The following is a 21889-nucleotide window of genomic DNA, read 5'->3' as shown; positions in this document are numbered from 1 at the left end:
TGAGGTTTACATCATATGGCTGCATGGATAACATGGTAGGGTCATACTTTACACGTGTTAAAATGTAGTGAGTACATTATGTGAAATACTAACATGATTGTAGCAGTTGGAGAGCCACATCCTTGAATGCAACCACAGCCTCACTGCAGCACACATGGACTAAGTTAGGCTGCCACCTGGTGTTTGCAATGTGTAAATAACTTATTTAGGAACAGATCTCTTTACTCACATACTGTTACAGTTTTTTTCGATTGCTAAACGACAGTGGGCACAACTGGAGTAACATGTGCAAAACTCTAACTACAGTCTGCACAGCAGCAGTTCATGTGGATCAAACTCTAGTTCATTTCTTATTGCTTGAATACAGTTTTCAAAACTCTACACACTTATCTCATGACTTTAACCACAATGTGCACAACACTGTAGATTTACAGCACTTTTTTCAAATGATAACACACTGCTGTCAAAACTGTTAACCATACATTCAAAACAGAATAGATTTCAGTCTGGTGCCTATCAAACACTGCTGATTGGAATTTTAGCTGAAAGCCTAAGCAGGTGTCTTGTTTTAGACTAGTTAGTGAAGATATACGGTATTTATATAGAGAAAGCTCAGAAAGCCTTTTTTTGTATACAAACACCAAATAAGAATGAAACAATTATACATTGTACCGTTTGAGAGAAACAGGTAAAAGAGCAAAGATACCAACATGTCCTGGTAAGATGTCTGAGGTTATATACACTATATCTTTACAATAGTAAAACTGCGTTCTTACTGTTTTTCAGAAAGTAATGGAGGTGAAAGCAATAGAAACACCGCATTCATTTGTATTTAGAGATGATGCAGACATCCAACATGAAGAAAACTTGCCGCATGATGCTGGAGAGAGGCAGGATAAGTCATACTTTGTTACTGTTATGTACCTTTAGTTTTTTTTTCTAGTAATTCTATAAATTACTAGAGACAAAATAATATATTGAAGCAAACTGCTGATTTTCATTCCTTCTTGTTTACCTTACGTGAAAATTGGTATATTATAAAATCTATATCTTTTCCTTAAAGAAACTATTGAGTTGTGTGAAGTCACTCAAATTGTTCAAACTGTAAAGATAAGAAAGTTTGTAATTTCTGTATTGGTGTTTGCTGCTAGTGTTTTTACTCTCAGTGTGTTCTGAGTGACAGTGTGTGTTATCTCAGTGAGGACTGTTCATAGTGTTAAGAGTTGTGTTGCTTGGAATGACTTTTGCAGGTGATGTGAACTGTTTAGCTCAGGTGACTGTTGGTAATGCAGACTGTAGTTAGAGTTTGGCTTCAGTTGTGCCCACTGTCGTTTAGCAATCAAAAAAAACTGTAAATAGCCCAGTGGTAGAGGAAGTGTCTGGATTTTTAACTTTAGTAAAAGTGGAATCAAAGCAAGTTAAAAGTCTTGCATTCAAAATAGGGAATGGTACAGAAGTATTATCAGCAAAAGTCAAATTGCAGAAAAAATGGCCCCTGTGAGTGTTATTGTATTATCATTGGTGATCATGATCATTATAATTGTAGTGGAAATAGCATGTACATGTTGTATCAGGTCAGGGCGGGGATCATTTTACATATGGCAGGCTATACGTACGGTATATACGTACAGTAGGCTGTTCAATATTAATCTAAAACAATGCATCATATTTTATGTTTATTGATGACCATGAGTTTCTTTATGTGGAATCTTAATCAGTAAATTAAGTAACTATGCCACTTGTAGTTGAGTTAAAAGTACAATATTTCCCTTTAAATGAAGGAAAATAAAAGTAGGTCTATAAAGTAGAATAAAATGGAATATCCTAGAATTATACTTTTTAGTACTAAATGTACATTCAGCCACTGGACCGGCCTGACCCACAATGCCTATGTAACAAGACAGGGGGAAAGATAACATTCAAGGAGTGATCATGACATACCAGACTCTAAAAAAACGCACAACAATTGACAGACTTCTGCAGACTGCCAATACTGACGATATAATAGACAGAATTACAGATTCTCATATCCATTATATCTGAGAGAACTGTTGCAATGGGCTCCACCACCATGGTCACACAAGATCAGATTTTTTAAAAGGTATCATCCACATGTTCTGGAAATCCCTGTAACTAAAAACGCTGCGATCAAGATCAGCCTTCAGTATTGTGCACTGTTACTACTGTTTCATATGTTTAAATGTTTGTTTTTAATAAACGTGAATGTGCATCACACAGATGATTGAGATTTGTGTCTAATCAGCTATTCCTATTACAGTCTCACAAAATGGTACATTGATGTCCAGTAGATGGCGCCCTGGTATAGGTTTTCACCTGCAAAATTACCAAAAGCCTCAAGAAAGAAAAGGAAAGTACATTTACTCAAAGGGGCTACTGTACTTAAGAATTTTGTGGTACTGAATTAGTATGAGTATTTTCATTGTATGATACATTAGAGCTCTAGATTGCTTTCACTCCACTTCATTTCTCTGTCAGCTAAAGTTAGCTTAGCCTACTACTTACTTTGCAGATTAAGAGTTTACATACAAATCTGAGATGCTATTATAAAGATATTATGAGCAGCACCTCAGTGTTGCTGAAACCCATCGATATCAACGACCTCCCAGCAGGATGTTTGGATGAACAGCCATGTTGCCTGTTCAAGCTTCTAGCAGCACAACCGTTCTTAAGCAAAAAGACTAAAACTGTGAAACTGCCTTCAGGTCTGTCAAACACACACACTGTGTGCGGTATTTGATCCGATGAACATAATATAGGCGCTGCCCAACCCTGCCTAAAGGATATTTACACCAGGCGCTGCAAGAATAAGGCTGAGAGAACCATTAAAGATCCAAACCACCTGGGTAACAGCCTGTTCTCCTTTACTTTTAATTAAGTCAAATTTTTAATACAGGACTTTTGCTTGTGGAGCATTTGTACACTGTGTTATTTAAGTCCACCTACACACCAGGCCAATATACATACATATAGGTTACTTCTTTATCTTTGAATTTGAATTTTGTAGATTTCTTTTTAGTAATTTGTGACATATTGAACCTTTTGAATCCACAAATCAATACAGTAACAAGACTGCATGAGTGATAAGTGATGGATGTTTTCCCAAACACTTTGTTTTATTATGGTTATATTTAAAGCCTAACTTTTGCTGAATAGAGGCCGCTGTGGCCAAAAGACAATAACTGGATAATAATAAATGCACAAGTAGAGAAGAAGTAGACTCAATAATGTCAATAACATAACAATATCTACCTAAAATTGACATTTAACATTAGCTAACATTAGCCACCATAAACTGTATCAGACCGAGTAAGGCTGTAGCAGCAAAACCTCTGAGTGTATCAAGCTGGGCAAGGGTGTTTTATGAAATCATCTTTTCATGTGTAAGAGAACAATTGAGTTAATTCTTATTTTAAAAGAAACATATTGTAACTTTGTTGTCATAGAACGTAATGAGAGTTTAGTCATTTAAAAATAATATATATCCAATTCCATTTTAGTAAAAATGGAGATGTTGAATCACCCTATTATGAATATCAAATATAAATGTGCTGAAGTTTTTGTGTGTGATATGATTTAGCTGTAAAAATGATGAAAGGCATCAGAGATCAAACTAGATTTTAACTGTACAATTAAATGAAGTAAAGCCAGATGTCTGTGACTTATTTGGAGCCTATCTGTACTGTAACTTTACAAAATTACACTTTAATGAAAACAAAAGCTTTGGTTAAAAAGTAAGTAGAAGTTTAACCCTAAGTGCTCAGTTAGTCATTTACAGTAAGTGTAAAGGTTTGATATACTTCCACCCTTGCTGGGAACAAATCTGCTGATGTTTTCGGTTATTGTATGTCACCAAGACCAAGTAAGGTCCCTCTTAGCTCTTTGTTTCACTGTAACTGGGTCAATACACAACAAGGGGAAAACCAGAGAGTAATAATAGAAGACCTGTAGTGTCTTCAAAAAAGCTACAAACTAGTGTAGAAAGAGACTTTTTAGAGATTTTTTAGTGTCTTAGAAAATGATGCCTGTCTGGCATCAATGCAGTCTGAAAGTGACGGAGATGGTTGACAGATTTTATCATTATTTTTTATGTAAAGTCATGAACTTGAGTCACACTTCTTCTCGACTCCCCCACAACTTTGTTTTTTTCCTCTCTGCTTCATTTTGATACACTAACACACACACACACGCACACACACACACACACACACACACACACACACACACACACAAAAAATACACACACACACACACACACACACACAACACTTAGCTGTTTGTGTTTAAATAGAGAAAAGTGTGTGTTTGTATATATATATATATATATATATATATATATATTGGGGAAACCAGAGGAACAATGACTCATAGAAAAAGGCAAATACAATGCTACAGTAAAAGTAAAAAGATACTGCTTTACTGAAAACTGATATTGTATCAGCTGCTGTAATGTCACCTGCAAACTTGTTTTAGCATCACAGAGGTAAAAGTGAAAGCAAACTGGTCGTATTTGGTTTCAGAGAAGACCCCAGTTTACACATACAACTGCCGAGAATATATTCAACTATCTCTCTCTCTCTCTCTCTCTCTCTCTCTCTCTCTCTCTCTCTCTCTCTCTATCTCTACTGTATCAAAATACTGAAATCATATTAGCAAGAGAGGACTTTGTCACCATATGGTCCAGTCTTTATACTTTTAAAGATGACTTCTGACATTTCTGGTATTTTATGGCCCTTTTAACAATTGTTATTCCCTCAGTTTATGCATAATGGATGATTAAATATTAGGTTATTATGTATTGTGATACTGTGCATATGTTGTGTGAAAGGGTCAGTGACTAGCACCCCCCTCTGTCTCTAATAGTGCCACTGATTAACATTAGCAGAGAGGGCAAAGACAGCAATAACACCCTCTAGAAGTCAAATCGATCATAAATCATGCTCGCTGTGTGATGGCCAAACAAAGCTTATTACTCATAATATCCTTAGACATATTTTTGTTCAGTAGTGGCCATTATCTTATTATATTATAAAGTTAAATGGTATGTATATCACATACTGTAGCAAAAAGTGGATGGAGACCCCCCCCCCCAATAAAAGCATTTAGGTGGAAACCAAGCTGAAGTGTCTGTTACTTTGGATAAGAGGCGGCGACATCTTTCACTTAGCTGCACGTGTGTGTGTGTGTGCGCGTGTGTGTTTGTGTGTGTGCGTGTGTGTGTGTGTGTGTGTGTGTGTGCGTGTGTGTGTGTTTTTTGTGTGACTGAGGGAGATTATATTTTGAGTAGATAGGGATTCAACTCTGTGAGTCACTGGATGTCATCTATCAGTTTGTCTGTCTGTCTGTTTGACATTTCAACATTTCTTTCCTACTTCAATTCAATAAAATTTTATTTATAGTATAAAATCATAAAAAGAGTTATCTTATTCATATATATTCAGATGAGGCCCTCCTCCTCCTTCTCCTCTCTTCTGTTCCATCATTAACACTTGGAGATCTTTTCCTCAGCAGGGACACTGTTGGGGTAACAATGCTTAACACCAACAATAGCCTGCTCCCCAAGTCATCTTCCAGCTTAACTTCAAGTACCCGCTTTTGTCCTTTATTGTTGTAGTAGCATATGTGTGAGGATGGTAAAAAGTGGGGGCCGGGGGTTGGGATCCACCTCGGCATCATCCTCATGTCTGCAACACCCACTCAGCCGCCTGAAGAGTACAAGACACAATGCAGTATAGGAATTTGGATGGTTTATCGGGGACTGTGTGTGGAATTGTCCCCATGTGCTATAAAAGGGGGCGTACTCCTTTTCCCCACGACCTCTGTGACACAGGGACCCCCTAACCCTGACCTTCTCCACCCATCAAAAAAAAAAATACAATCTGTAAAAGTAGAACTAGTCACCCGGAGCTCAGTGAAAAGCAATGCAGATGAGAAAGACAACGTGAATAATTCACACAAGTGTTATTGCTCCCCAGGGATGTAACACACCGTATTCTTACACCCCTCTTCCTAAAATACCACGAGAGTGTGATCAGCAGGGTGCCAGCTTTACCTGCATTTACAGCATTTCACAAACCAAATATCTATATCTAGCAATGCATGCATTACATCAAGCTTCCACCAATGATGTTATCACTTGTCGTTTCATTTCTTCCTCAGCAAAGTCCTGCATTACAGAAAATATTTAACAAGAGTTATCTTGTTATAGACCACACTCTATAATTTACAAAGACCAAACAATTCCAGTACTTGTGCACAAGTTATCTTGAATTGTTTACCCTGCATACTTTTTGCACTCTTGTAATATATTTTAAATTTCTTGCTTAAAAAAACATATAGCAAAGAAGAAATATCATATATAAAAACATAATTGTGCTGAGGTATTTTACAAAAAGAAATCTATTTTTTTGTATATATATTTAACTATTTTAAATAAAGTTTGACATTGCTTTGTTTGTTGATGCGTTTAATGGCTTGTAAGGTCATTTCCCCAGTTTCACGTAAAACAAACAAAAAACAAACCATTGTACATACAATTTAATTTTGTTGAATCAACCCAGTTAAAGATGGAGCAAATGTATCCTTGGGTGATTGGTGATGATTTATCTCATAAAACGTTTGGCAAGAGTGACTTTTAATGTAGGTTTAAAGTACATTTTCGTATCACCAATCTGTTGGTCTCCTGATTTCCTTCAGCACTTAAATGCAGCATTGGCCACGGAACAGGCGATGGAAACGTCATAGCTAAGTGACGTAGACGGCGTAGTAGAATGAGTAGAATGAATGAGCGGAAAGGGCAGAGCAGCACGACCACGAGAGACTTGACTCAGAGCACTGAGCGGGGCAGTATGAAGCTGTGAAGCGGCTTTTTTCTTTTGACACTGACAAGTGTCAGTCTATGATATATACAAAAATATATTAATTAATGTATCGTCTTGATAGCACAATGGCACGAGGAGAGGGCGCCGAGCAGTACGCAGCGAGTTTATTGTCAGTCAAACCTATAAATACAGATATCAAGACAGCAAAGGTAAGAGCAAAGAGTTACGTATTTGATTTCGGGGCTTATTAAAATGTCTTTCAACGATTTATTCAGGTGCGCAAAGGCGCCTAAATTGAATGCAACGTCTGATAAATTGCGGTCGTTACTTCCTCTCGGCACCTCAAACGCTCCCCTTGTCCTGGGTATTTGAATTTCACCCGGTTTGTCCATCTGTCCACGGGCAGCTGCTCGTGAGGCTGACATAGCCTACCGGTTTTATAGAAACCACATCTTAATTGAACTTGCTATGTTTAACATTTTGATTTAAATCGTATAGGCTACTGTCCAAGTAAAAAATCGCAGCCTCCGTGATGACAGATGTGCTCCAGAAACGTGACGTGGTACTTCTCCAGAGCTGCGTGATTCATGATTCAATTGTAGCCTTAAATACCTAATATTTCATGTCATCTTCTTGATGTTGTGCACATTTCTTTCCTTGAATCCAGACTCTTTGTTAAGGGAGTTTCCTCATCATCAGTCCTCAAAGGTTGCCTACGGGCTGTATTCCTTCATGTAGATTAAATTTGGTTTTCACGCGATAATTATGCTTGTGTGGCCTTGTGTTGCTGAAGGATTTGGTAGGAAAGAGTATTATTCATTCCTGATCTGTGAGGAGGCAGCAATTTTCTCCCAACAAGATGTCATGCTGCTTTTGTGTCCGCGGCTGATCTGAATCGGGGTGTAGAGACCCCCTTGCTAACATCATCGGACTGTTAACAGGTGATTGGCTGTGGCTGCGGGATGTGATAAGACCCTAGGCTGTCTGCTGATGCTGACTACTCAGCATGAAATGGAACACTACCTCCAACATCCTATTTCTAGAGCCAATGGCAGCGCTGGAGTCGATTTAGTGCGAGTGTGTGTGTGTGAACTACAGTAACCTCATAGTTTCATACCATTGTTTGACTGCATCAGGGATTTGTCTCTAATCTGGCATTCTGGGCGGTGGGGTGAGGGAAGTTAGCCAATCTCATCATTCTCTCGTGGTAACAGGTTGTTTAAAACAGGCATCAATTATGCCAAGAGATTTGGACAGAGGGATGTAGTTGAAGCAGAAAACAGGGATTTAATTAAATTCCAGAGTACAGAAGAAAGCTGAACATAATGATCACAAAGCGCAATGCAGCCCACATCACTTTACCTGAATTTATAGCTCCTCTGAGAATATGAGCATTTCCGTGTTTACAGTCAGATGCACAAACTGTTGTAAAAGCAAACTAATTGCATTCCATATCTCCTCTGTCCTCCCCTCTGTTTGTTTTTTCAGCCAAATGACCAAAGAAACCGTCTGTCTGTGTGGAATAAATTGTGCTATGCTATTGGCGGGGCTCCCTACCAGATCACAGGCAGCGCTCTGGGCTTTTTCCTCCAGATCTACCTGCTGGATGTGGCTCAGGTGATTGACAAGAGACATCACATTGAAATCACACTCATCACACACACACACACACACAGACACACAGACACACATACACTCTCAACACACACAATAAACTAAACTAAACTTGTATCAGTTTAACAGTCTTCAGCCTGCAGTAGCCGGTCAAGCACATTATCCTGGACTCCTACTGCTTTGCTTTGATGCTCAATTAGCAAATTAGATGTTTCCACTGTACACAGTAGGAACTTAAATAAAGGCCATTCAGCTCAAGAGATGAGACCATTACAGTGGCTCTGAATGCTACTTTTTTCTTAAACAAATGACACGGTTGTTCATTTCACTGTTGCAGTTCCAAAGCCTCAAAATGTCTCGTTATAGCCACGACACCAATGAGGTTATCCTCATTGGTGTCGTGGCTCTTTTGAATCATTCACTAGCCGTGCTAATATAAGGTAGTATTTGGTATCCTCTTTGTTTTTGTTTCATGGCTCACTCTTTTTCCAATTTCTCCGTTTTTAGCTGGATCCCTTCCATGCCTCCATCATCCTGTTTGTGGGCCGGGCCTGGGACGCTGTCACAGACCCCACAGTGGGTTTCCTGGTGAGCCGGAGTAGATGGACCCGCATCGGCCGCATGATGCCCTGGTAGGTATCTGAATCTCACAGCTGCATACGAGGACAGGTTCACAAAGCAAAGAGGATATTAGGCGATAGTAAGGAAATACTGAAAATTAGTAGACAGGATATTGAGTGAGGTAAGAACTGTGAGGAAAATGTACTGACAAAATCCAACTCATGAACTGTTGGCAGTAACCATGGCAACATGATTTAGGTTTCTACAGAGGAATGTGTGGTAAGAGTACGAGAGTATAGTCTGTATAAAACACAATGCATGTAATGAGTGCATCAGAAATCCGTATGGCTCGTACTAAAACTACAAAAGTAACCGTACTTCTATGTTTACTTGCTAGAAGCGTTCTTCTACACTGCCTTTGTTGGCACATTTCTGGCACATGCCTTTCGTGGTGCGTTACCTCCACCAGGAGATCAGTGAAATAGTGTGAAATCATTGGCGTGCGTGCGTGCGTGTGTGTGTGTGTGTCAGGCCATAGTATGATTTGCACAGCAACCGATCTAAATACTTCTCTCACATGATGTAATTTGAGTAAGAAATGTTGGCTGTGCACAAGCTGCATGTTGTGAGTTGATGATGGGGTGGGGGGGGGAGGGGAATATACCGGCTTTTGCTGCGATTGGTCCAACCCACAACACACCATCCGCTCAAACGGATAGGGGTGTGTCTATCTTTGTGTGTGTTGAATTTCCTACTACATGTTTGGGAGGGGTTTGCATAGACAGAGAGAGGTTACCTTGGGTCAAGAGGCATGCTTGGTTGAAATAATGGAGGTCATTGTTAGAAAAGGCAACATGTATATGATCCTCTGTGGCTTGTGTAGTTTTTCAAATTGAAGTAAAACAGCCAGCCGTTAGAAAAGAACAAACCGATGTCTTTTTATGTCCTCACTTGCTTTTCATATCTGTGTTGAAAATGTTTTACGTAGATATTGTGACATGGCACTAGAATAGGATATTTTAGTATTGTCTGCATATTAAACACATTAAATAGATTTAGTGTATCTACCCCAAGGTCAGTTCCTTTCCTTTGCTTTACTGACCTCCAAATGTGACACACAAAGAATCTGTGGTGTGTGTGTTCAGTCAGCCACGCCAGTGTGCGAAACAGTCGCAACCTGGCCTCCATTTCCAGATAAATTAGCTCTCATTAACCTAATTCACTCAGACATTAGAGGGAATCAAGAGGTGTTTTCTTTCTTATTTCCCACGTGTGTGGCACAAGAAGGGGGGTGAGGGTGGGGGGTTCATATGACCATGTGTCACGGCACTCACGGTCAATAAATAAACCTCTCAGTGTTCAGTGATATGGCCCTCGGGGAGAGTCAGCACGTATTGCTCTTGCATGACTGCTCAAAAACAAAAAAATAAGAGGCTTCAATATTGATTTAGTTATTAGTTAGATTTGCTGTCATTCTACAGCACTGCAGGAGGGTTTTCTTTATTTATTATTCTTTCAGCTACCTTTTCAGTTAATTGTTTGGTCTATAAAATGTCAGAAAATAGTGAAACATCTACAGAATCACAAATTCCAGGAGCCCAAGGAGCTGTCTTGAAATTGCTTGTTTTATTCAACCAACAGTTTAAAAGCCAAAGCAATTAGGTTTACTTTCACATAAGCAGCAAAACTACACAATTAACTTAAACAATAAATCAGTTGTCAAAATAGTTGCAGATTATTGTTAATCAACTAATTTAAATAATGTATTTATTGTTTCAGCTCTACTTAAAGTGATGGTTCGGTGTAATTCACCCTAGGGTCCTTTGCACCATGACCTCGAGCCAAACAGCCCCCCAGAAGCTTTTTTCACCTGGGTCGAACATTGGGAGAGTTAGCGTAGAGTAGCATTATCAGCTGAATAGCTTAGCGCAGGGGCTAACGGACCCACGTTTGTATCTTGTAAGTTACCCCACTAATAATGCCCGAAATGATACCAAACGTCTACAAGTAGTACAAATAGGTTATGCTCTCATAAAACGATGGATTGGAAAGTTTGTAAGTACACCAGAAGTTTATGAACACTTGCCTGCTGGCTTCAGCTCTCTGTTGCTGCTACCTGCAGTTAGATGAGTGCTTAGGGCCGTCTACAAATTACTACACCAAAAAGAGTTACAACAAAAATATTTATTAATTCAATGATTAAATAAGGTAATGTCTCCAAACGTACCTCAATTATTACTTGTCTCCTGCTAGTTATACTACAGCACTTACTTAAAAAAAAAAAAGTTAAATTAATAAATATTTTTGTTGCATCTTTTTTCGGTGATGTAATTTGTAGACGGCCCTAAGCACTCGCTCTCAACAACAACAGCAGAGAGCAGAAGCCAGCAGGCAAGTGTTATTTACATAATCTTCTGGTGTACTTTAATCTTTACTAATTCCATCGCTTTGTATCATTTATGTATTATTAATTAAAGTATTACGAGATACAAACGTGAGTCCGTCTTAACGCTAAGCTATCAGCTTGATAACACTACGCTTACTCTCATATGTTAGACCGTCAAAATTAACTTTGTAAGTGTTTGGCTCGAGGTCTATGTGCAAAGATACTTGGGTACAATCACTTTAACCTGTTGGAGTGTGTTGATGCCAAAATGTTCATGGGGAGTTTTAGCTGGACTAGTGCCCTAAGCCTAATAGGGCACTAAGCTGGACTGTTGTCTGTTTTGAAAACAAGTTTCTGAAGTGACACCAGCTTCTCTTACGGAGGTCAGCTGGAAGATTTACAAAGCTGAGGAAAAGGCTGAGTGGGGTGAGAGCGAGGTGGGCCAGAGTGGCCTCACCGTTTATTCAGCCCACCCTTGTCCCCTTCTGCAACCCAGACTGAGCCCTTTTTACACACACACACACACACACACACACACACACACACACACACACACACACACACACACACATGGTGAACCCCACTGTAGTAGCTCAAATTAATAAAAGTATTCTTGCTTGCTCTAGAAACACACTTTTTCTTATTGAAAACTGCAAATTGTTAACTTTTTAACTTTTCCTTTATCATACAGGATCCTTTTCTCTACTCCTTTTGCCGTGCTGACTTACTTCCTCATCTGGTACGTGCCTCCTTTTGAGCAGGGGAAGGTCGTCTGGTACCTGATCTTTTACTGCCTCTTCCAGTCAATGCAGACGGTTAGTATGTCATGTGGACACTCCTCAGCACCTTGTTCCCACTTGGTCCCAGTGTGGTGTACACTAGCCTAACTGTGTGTTTGTGTATGTTTGCAGTGCTTCCACGTGCCATATTCAGCCCTCACCATGTTCATCAGCAACGACCAGAAAGAGAGGGACTCTGCCACTGCTTATCGTACGTCAGCTCGCCTGAATGATCACATGCTTTTTACATGAGTGTTGTTGCTGATGCTCCCATTTCTGTGATGCTCTCAGGTATGATGGTGGAGGTGCTGGGCACAGTTCTGGGCACAGCAATCCAGGGACAGATAGTAGGTGGCGACACAAGTTGTCCCACTGAGCCTGATGAACACGACAGCAGAAACTCAACCAACACGTCCATAGTTTCACTGAATGAGACGGTGAGTCTATTGAGTCTTTGGTATCATGTCCAGAGGCGTCGGACTGAGGGGTAAAAGGGGACTGAGTATACAGGGCCCTAATGTGAGGAGGGCCCGCTAATGGCCCTTACCCACTGCTAGTACCAGCTCTACTCGGCTCGGTTCGACTCGGCCGCGGTGCCCTGTCCTCCTTTTTCCATTGCAGATTTAGTACCGCCTGATGCGTGAGGCAAGCATAGCTGGTTGTCACAGCGACGCCGCAGGAAACTGCCGTGACCTAACGCGACACACACACAGAACGTCGAAGGTGTGTTGTTTTTGATTCTCGGCATGTGGCTGTTGCCACAGCCAGAAGAAAAATTTTGCTTCAAAAGAAGGCGGAGGCAGCAAAAAAAAACTAAAAAATTTGTGAAGATTTTCTCCGACCAATCAGTAGTCTGAAGGTTTTCACGTCACCTTTTGGTATTGCCACAGCTCACTTGGAAACTCGATGGAGGTGGTACTAAAAAAAGTACCTGTTGGCAGGTACCAGCGACTTTTTTTTCATAATGGAAAACCAAAAAAGGCGAAAGCAAGGCGAGTCGAGCAGGTACCATGTAATGGAAAAACGCCAAAAGATACTAAAAGGAATAGCTGTGGATGCAGGGAGGGGCCCATAGAGAATGCCTATGTATAGGGTCCAGAACTTTGTGCTACGCCCCTGATCATGTCAGATAAATGATATTTACAAACCAAATTCACATGAGTGTTATTCCAAGCTAATGCTTTCTTTTTTGTCCTTAGAAACGAGCTTACTTGATTTCTTCAGGGGTCATCAGCATCATCTACATCTTCTGTGCCACAGTCTTGTTTTTGGGTGTGAAGGAGAAAAAAGGTATGAATCCATGAAATACCAAGAGAAGTTCTCACTTGTTGAATGATAAGGTGGAATATTTAAAATATTTATAGCCGTGCTGTGGACTCAACAAACATAACTTGGACTGGAGTCATGAATCTGAGGAATCCACTTGACAAAATAAAGACTTTGACTAGAACACCACAGACTCGTGACTGCATTGGACTTACAAGCCTTTTGACTTTTTAGGACACTTGTCTGTAGCAGGGAGGGAGAAAGAGGGAGAGCATTGAAGCAACTTTTAAAGTTTAATACTTGATTCAGGACTTCATAGCCAATATTTGAGTCTTACCAGTGTCTTGCAAAACCGTGACTTTGTCCCACTGCTGATTTAAAGTTTGTATCAGTTGTCCTTAAACATTTGGCCTTACTTATCACTGACCAAAATAAAGTGGTGGCCGCATTCTGGCAGGCGCTAAATATATCCAAGATACGAATAAGACACATAAATAAATTCCTTACAGCAAAGATTTTCAGCTGACTTGTCTTTGTTTTCTTCTCCACGTTGAATTATAGAGAGCGGGCGAAAGGTATCCCAGCTCACCTTCTGTCAGGGCCTGTGGCTGGTGATGGGTTACGGACCATACATCAAACTGGTCATCGGCTTCCTCTTCACCTCTCTGGCCTTCATGGTAATACTGTGTCTCATTATCTGTCTCATGCTGGATACGAACATTATTGATGAAGTCCTAGTTAAAGGCGAAATTCTACATTTTGGGAAATACTTTTTTTTTTTTTGATACCAGATTGATACCACTCTCATATCTGTCTACTAAATGAAGCTACAGCTGGGAGACATTTAGCTTAGCTTAGCATAAAGACTGGAAACAAGGGGAAACAGCTAGCTGTCCAAAGGTAAAACCACAACTTTGGCTTTTGTATGGATTAAATGAAATACAAAGTGTATTTCCCAAAATGTCGAGCTATTACTTCCATCTGTAACTGTAGTTGGCATAAAAATGACTCTTCATTTGTTTTTTTTGTTTTTTACAGCTACTGGAGGGAAACTTTGCTCTTTTCATCACCTACGCTCTCGGCCATAGAAAGGACTACCAGAATATTCTCCTGGTCATCATGGTGAGTGTTTCCATTTTCCACTAATATACGGTTTACATCAGTGTAAAAGCCCTAATATGAGATTTGGAGGACATCTCTGTGGCAGAAAACTTTGTTTGGCTCTCCTTGGGGCATAGAGTAAGCTCCTGGTGTTTGGGGGGTTTTCAGTCCGTACTCTGAGGTCCGTCCTCACCCGTGGAGGCGCATGATTGAAAGGGCAGATTTTCAGTGTGAGAAGAGGTGTTGTTTAGGAGGTGTTTGGGCTCCTGGGAACCTGTCTCCCATTCACACACTCGCTCGGCGTTAGCAGGAGTTCAAGGGAGAGACAGGCACACAGTGGAGCTTTTGTTGCCCTGGCGATCCCTCACTGCCACCATGGGAACTGCCACCATTGGTTGTGCCCTCCTTTCCATCCTCTGGTGCCTTTCCCTCTGATATGGAGTGGAAACATGTGTGGGCCATGTATCATATTTGGAGAGGTGGGAGATGAAGGGGGAAAGGAAAGATTTTCTGTTGTTGATTATATTATTTCTCAGGCTGCTAAGTTGTCAGTAGCAAGCTTGTTCTTGTGTGATCATTTAACACTGGTTGACCAAGTTAGACCTCGAGGTCAAAGGTTGATTGCCCCCTGCAGAGTTAAGTTAAGACCAAACAAAGCATGTCGTGCCCTCGTCCCGTGGCCTATTCCTGAAGTGGTCACTTTATTCTTTCTGGTTCCCACGTTTTCTGAATTTTAATGAAGAATTGTTTTTTTTAGTCAGAAAAATGTCAAACCAGCGTATGATTTCCAGAGATATTTCTTAAGAAATAAAATATAGGTCTTTATACTGTATTTTCATGTAAATGTTACAAAGTAAAATGCATGCATGGAAACAAAGAAATCCAGCCCCTTAAAACAAAGTTGACATTAAGGAGTGTTTAACTATTTTTTTTATTCAAATGCGGCGTCTATGGCAATTTTTATAGCAACTACAAAATAAAAAAATATAAGACCATATACACCACAGGATATAATAATTTCAAACTACAAGTAAGATCATTATCTGAGCAGACTTTATTCCCACACTTGATTTCCACCAGAATTATAAGTTAGATATAGTCACATAGTAAAACCTCAACATTACCCAAAAATAAAGTATGTTAAAAAATATAAAATAAAATACAGACGACATACCTCAGTGTCCTCAATGGTAACTAAGGCTCTGATCATACCTCGCCAATAACACTGCAAGTGATACAAGAGGCAATCCTTTCCTTGACTCCACAGGTTTCAAGAGTAAGAGTACAGATAAATATTTCTTTCTGTTGAAGGTCCCATGGCATGAAAATGTCACTTTATGAGGTTTTTTTAACTAGGGCTGGGTACCGAAGTCAATACTTTTATGGCACCGAAAAAAAATTATTTATCTTTCTGTGCCAAATTTCTGTTCCAAAAGCGTCTGAGCGCGTAAGCGCAAGCAATCTTCCCCAGTTTTGTTGAAGTCACGGATGGTTTCAGGTGTAGTTACAGTTTTTCAAAACTTCACGCAGACAGCCTTTGCTGCGATGTGATATTAATGGCGAGCCGAAAGCGGTCGCGGTGCTGTTGACGTTACACTTCCTCTTAGACAAGCAGGCACAACAGTGGTTTCTCTGCCCTGATGACTGACTTACAGGCTGAGCTTGCAAGTCAAGGCACTTTTAACAATGTTACTCTGAGTGAGCAGTTGTACCAGAATTTTTTAATTTTGATAACAGTTTTGATTCACAATTAAGGTGGAAAATAAAAGCTTTGTGTTTAATGTATTTTTGTTGATGTTGAAAAGCTCATTGTGGGACTGGCTCTAGTGGCTGTAATTCTGCACCAAGGCTGAATTATGGGAAAGAGACTTCAGATACAGTATTAGGGGACCACTAAGGTCTATGTAAAAGCATCCAAAGAGCACCATGTCATGGGACCTTTTTAAATGTAGATCAAAAAACTAAATCCATATGGTTACAAAAGGTGACTGCCTCACGTTCAAAAGTTGTTTTAGTCGTGCGAGAGAAAACTCAGATTGGACAGATAGTCTAGCTAGCTGTCTGGATTTACCCTACAAAGATCTGAGGAGCAGTTTACCATAGTCCTCAGAAATCCACCAGAGTTTAAAATTCTAACGCAAAGAAAGCGGAAGGTAACGGACATCTGGGCGAAAAGAGCGGGATTGCCATCAGCACCGGAGCAATCCTGGAAGTGGAACGTCTCGGATATAGACTAGATTCCAGATAAATCTGATGTTGTTGTTGTTGTTAACTTTGGTTGACGTGAATGATGAATATTCAATCATCAACTACATACATATCTTGTCCTTTTGCGAGCATGCATGATATTTAATAAAACAACAATACTAATAACTCTGTAACGTTTTTTTTCCAGCTATCTGGGACTGTGACCATCCCGTTTTGGCAGTGGTTTCTGACTCGGTTTGGGAAGAAGAAGGCAGTTTACTTCGGCATCACGGTGAGTAAAAAAGAAAATGAGAAAATGCTTGTTTTGGTACAACAAAGGCATTTATTCAAAAGGAATGTGTTGTTATGGAATTGCTCACTTCCTGCTGTCTCTTTCCATAGTGGGCAGTACCCTTCATGATCCTAATCGTCTGCATCAAGAGCAACCTGACCATTTCTTACTTGGTCTCAGTGGCAGCCGGTGTGAGCGTGGCGGCAGCTTTCCTCCTGCCTTGGTGAGCATGAGTTTATCCACAGAATCCATCCCTGGATCAATATGCAGATGTGGATTTTTGTTTATTGCGTCTCCAGTTTCCTTCTAAATGTCGCGTTTGTGCTTTCAGGTCGATGCTTCCCGATGTAGTGGATGACTTCAAGGTGAAAAACCCAGACATCCATGGTCACGAAGCCCTCTTCTACTCCTACTATGTGTTCTTTATCAAGTTTGCCTCTGGACTATCCCTGGGGGTCTCTACACTCAGTTTGAAGTGAGTTTGCTCATCCATATCTATAGCCATTATTCTCATTTACAGTTTAATTCTCACTGTCATCCTTAAAATGTAGTCAGGCAGTTTGTGCCTAAGGCTGCGTTCACGCTGCCTGCGTCGGCTGTCCGACGGTGCGGCAAAAACGCAGGTCTTTCCATTAATTTTGAATAGGAGTAGTGCATTTAGGCTGCGGCAGGGGTTGCCGCGTGGGGGGGGGGGGGACACACACCAAAAAAAGTGCAGCAGGCCTGCGGCGAAAAGTTGAAACCGACTCAACTTTTGGAGAGAAAAAAACGCAACCCCACATCACGCTGAGGCCAATCATGTAATCGAGGATCAGACTTGAATCCCGTACAGTAAACAGAAAACGTCACTGCCATATCGATGCCACGAGAATGTTTTTAAACATTATGAGGGTAAAAAAGCACTGAACTGCCCAGGAGTTTGTAATAGCTGAATGTTTCCTGCAACAACAAAGCATTTGCTGTCTCGCTCATCTCTTTTTCTTTCTCTCTCTGGCCTTGAAATAAGCTGCCTTCAAGTGCGGTCGTAAACGTCGAAATCTATAAACGATTTGAAGGATAACCGTTATTGTGAAATATAGTCTACTTGTGCTTTGTTGGGGGGTTTAAGAACACAACAGGATGTAACACAAATGGGCCGTTTCATTGACACTCTGGTGTGAATGCCCACTAACAATGTATGAGATTAGCTCCATGTTATAGCTCATCAGTCCAGTGGTCATGTGGTCAACAATCACATAATCCTTCACCTAACAGTCTTGCCAAACTGTACTCACATCAGCTCAACGTTTCTCCCTCTATCTGCATTTTTATTTTTTTTTTGCAGATTTGCCGGCTATGTGACTGGGAGCTGCTCACAACCCGAGGCGGTCAGTTTAACCCTGAAGGTGCTGGTCTCCCCTGTGCCTGTGGCTCTTATAGCTGTGGGACTGTTGATATTGTGGACCTACCCTATTGATGAAGAAAGGAGGCAGGGCAACCGAAAACTACTGCAGGAAATGCTGTAAGTGAAAAGCACACACAAGCACTTAACAAGCGACTACGCAGACATTTCTGCTTGATTCGGGATAACCAAACCAGGCTAGACACCTGTTGTTTAGCAGCAGGACTCGTGCATGACCACAGTAAACTAAATTCAGTTCCGCTCTGTATACCTATGCTAAATTCTAATGAAACTTGTTTTGCTCCAGTGTAAGCATGCATTATTCACCCTGTCTGAACAAGAGAAAGTCCTTTGTGTGTGAGTCCTGGCTGTTCTCCCGTCCTTTAACAGGGACTCGGAGTCTGAAACTTCAGTGCTTGGGAGCAGCGTGTAGCGGCAGAGGACGAGCCAGCCACCACAGGTGCTTTAACGTGTTTGCACAGGCTGTCGAGGGACACGACCACCAGCAGAGGAGCGACCACAGACCACTGCTGCACAAACACAATCCGCATCAAGTAGCTCCCTACAGTGGATCACGCAAGTTTACGTCGCCCTCTATTGGCTGGCCAGTAGCATTGCGTGTGTGAAGTATTTTCTGTGTCCCAATTAAACTCTATCTGTTAAAACTAGAAAGCATACACAATTTACTAATCTACACAGTCCCGGGTTATTTTGGCAGAACCAAAGTCCCGGGTTCACTTACTGATATACTTTTTCCTCTTTTAGAGGTTTTCTTTCATTGCCTAGCTGGAACACAGCACTGGGATCTGTCCATTTTGGACCTAAATGGGTATCGGTTACTGTACTGGACAGTCAAATCTGACCACCTTATCATTTAAAATGAAGATAAAACCATGTTTGTGTTAACATTCAACAACTACAGCTCCTAGAAGTGTATGGCTCGTGGGAGCTCAGTCATGGAGTTTTACTCAACAAGGAAATCCAAAGTGATTTTTTTTTTTTTTTTTTTTTTCAAAGATGTGTGATTCATGATTCATTCAACTTGTATGTGGCTGTCTACAGTGTTATTGCATTGTGGGACAACAGTTTTCATCAACTCCATTTGTACACTACATCCTGAAGTACTAGGTTGGAATTGGGACACAGCTAGTGATTTGTGGTATTGTTTATGAAGTATTTATTTGCTGGTTGACGAGATCTGACTTTTACTCGTTCAGACTGGAGTGTAATGTTACCTTTTGATGTTTACTATGTCTTAGGTCACTTGTGTTTTACTTTCCATTCAGACAGTTCTCTGAAGGAAATAAACTGTATGAACCCTTATTTCGGGTATACCAGCACTATTTCACTAATTGGCGTTGTACGGAGCTGTGCTACAATTTCTGCGTTACATTTTCTGTGTTTCCTGTGGATTATTTCAGAAAGGCAAAAACTTAAAGTGTACTTGAATCTTCTGAAGGGGAAATGCACCTTGTGGTATTATGTACTGTATGTATGAAACACATCTTTACTAACTAGTTGCAATGAGATTTACTGTTGAACTTGTTACTTGTTTTCTAAAAGGGTTTCCCACCTTTTTGTGCTTTAACATTTCAGCCAATCTCCATCAGGTTTAATAGACATTTCTAAATGTCTTAAGTAATTTCATTTAGCATGTTTTCACTTCCCAAAGGGCAGAGTAACATGCTTTATTTAACTATTTATTTAAACAAACTATTTAAGGGGTTATAGGTTTTTCTTATGAAAGCACATGGGTATAATTTATCAACAGTGAATGGTTATTGAGTCATCTGTGATTTTCAAGTCCTGTGAGAAAACATCAATGATTTTTCTGTTTTCTAAGAAGAAATATCACAAGTTGCTATACTGTGACAAACATGTTGCTTTTAGTTTTGGGACTCTGAAAAACAGCTGCCAAAAACCTAGTTTTTCTGTTTTAGGGAGTCCTCACTTTAGATGGCATGATTTAACAACATGATCTTATTGGTTAATTTAAGAGAATGTATTTAATGCGTAGTTTATTTGTAATTGCTCTGAATGAACTGGCTGTGGCATATATCTCTTCTTGGTCTTCTTGGCGTTTATATGCAGCTGTATGTATGTATATATGTAAATACGTTTTTCTTTTCAAATTTGACATTGAGGAGCAATATATAAATTAGCAAAGACAAATTAATGTGCTGTTAATTTGTCATTTTAAGTTTGTAAATAAAGTTTATCAAAACAGATGAAAAAACCTGTTGATGTCTTTGCAATATCCCAAACTCTACCCCACATTTTTCTTTAGAATATCTAACCACTTGTTTCAGCAGACACCACAGCATTTTAGTAGAAATGCATTCATACAAGTTGACATAAGCACTGCAGTGGTAGGCAAATAGTTGCCCTTTCCAATCCTAAAAACTATTTTTTATAAATTAAACATACAGGACTGTTTCCACTACACTTGTAAAACTGTCCAATGAACAATGGTGAAAAAAACTGGCCCATGGTTTACCTATTGACCCCTGAAGCACAACTTCCTGCCAAAGAGAGATGCTTTTTATGAATACTAAACTTTGCAAATGTTAAGTTTTACTTTATTTTCCTCATGTACTCAATTATTGTAAATAGCTGGACTGAATTTACTTTTTTTTTTTTTAAGTTGGCTTGTTTGCAAAATCTCACTTTATCAATGCTACAGTGACTATCAAGGGTCGGTGTAAAGAGCAGTCTTGGGCCGGAAGGAGGAAGTCAGAGCGGAGTTTTTGACAGGATACGTAGATTGTGTGAGCGAGGTAGCGGGTAAATACAAACAACTGTATTGTGAATGTAATAGTCATGACTTTTGGGAGTGAGGAGGACGAAGATTGGGATTATGACGGTATGGAGTGGCAGAAAAGTGGCGCTTGAATAAAGAAATTGAGGGATCAAAGTTCAGGGGCAGAGTCTGATGAAACTGTCAAGAGGGCCAGGGCCAAGGGCTGAAAATCAGAACTATGAATGGAAAGTAATAATTGAGTTTGTTGAGCATTTCCACCCCATAAAAGTGGCTAAAGCTATGGAAAGGGATATTGATAAAGTGAAGTATTTGAATAACAAGCGCATACTTGTACATGCAGTGAGTAGAGAACATCAAAATGCTATAATGAAAATGACTACACTGGATGGTAAACAAGTAAAATCTCATGTTCCGGGCTTAGTTGCTAGAAATATGGGAGTCATTTCTGGAGTTCCATTTTCTGTTTCAATGGAGGATATTAAAACAGAACTAAAAGGAGGGAAAGGGATTGATGCTAAACATATAATTAGCAAAAGAAATGGAGAATGAGTAGAAACATTATCAGTAATTATTAACTTTGAACATAACCCCTATACTAGGTTTTTTCAGTTATTTATTTTATTGTGCTGCTGCGTTTTTTCACAGGTCTATAGTCGATGACTTGGCTTTGTTAATCCTTGCTGTAGAGAGCTCAAGCATAACTATGTCTATAAAATACGCCA

General features: G+C 40.0%; 1 protein-coding gene across 1 annotated transcript; it reads left to right on the top strand.

The window, feature by feature from the left end:
- Positions 1 to 6778: 6778 nt before the first annotated feature.
- On the top strand, positions 6779 to 20629 carry LOC120549695 (sodium-dependent lysophosphatidylcholine symporter 1-B-like). The gene is made up of 14 exons (XM_039786779.1): positions 6779 to 7048; positions 8328 to 8456; positions 8961 to 9085; positions 12092 to 12215; positions 12312 to 12390; positions 12471 to 12616; positions 13379 to 13469; positions 14007 to 14122; positions 14484 to 14567; positions 16942 to 17025; positions 17136 to 17248; positions 17357 to 17500; positions 18350 to 18526; positions 18797 to 20629. The coding sequence occupies exons 1-14, from the start codon at positions 6944 to 6946 to the stop codon at positions 18837 to 18839; spliced, it is 1560 nt and encodes a 519-aa protein (XP_039642713.1). The 5' UTR covers positions 6779 to 6943; the 3' UTR covers positions 18840 to 20629.
- The last annotated feature ends 1260 nt before the right edge of the window (positions 20630 to 21889 follow it).

This window comes from Perca fluviatilis, chromosome 20 (assembly GCF_010015445.1).
Source record: "Perca fluviatilis chromosome 20, GENO_Pfluv_1.0, whole genome shotgun sequence".
NCBI lineage: Eukaryota > Metazoa > Chordata > Actinopteri > Perciformes > Percidae > Perca > Perca fluviatilis.
The sequence above is the reverse complement of the archived record's forward strand: the minus strand, read 5'-3'. Positions and strand labels throughout refer to the sequence as shown.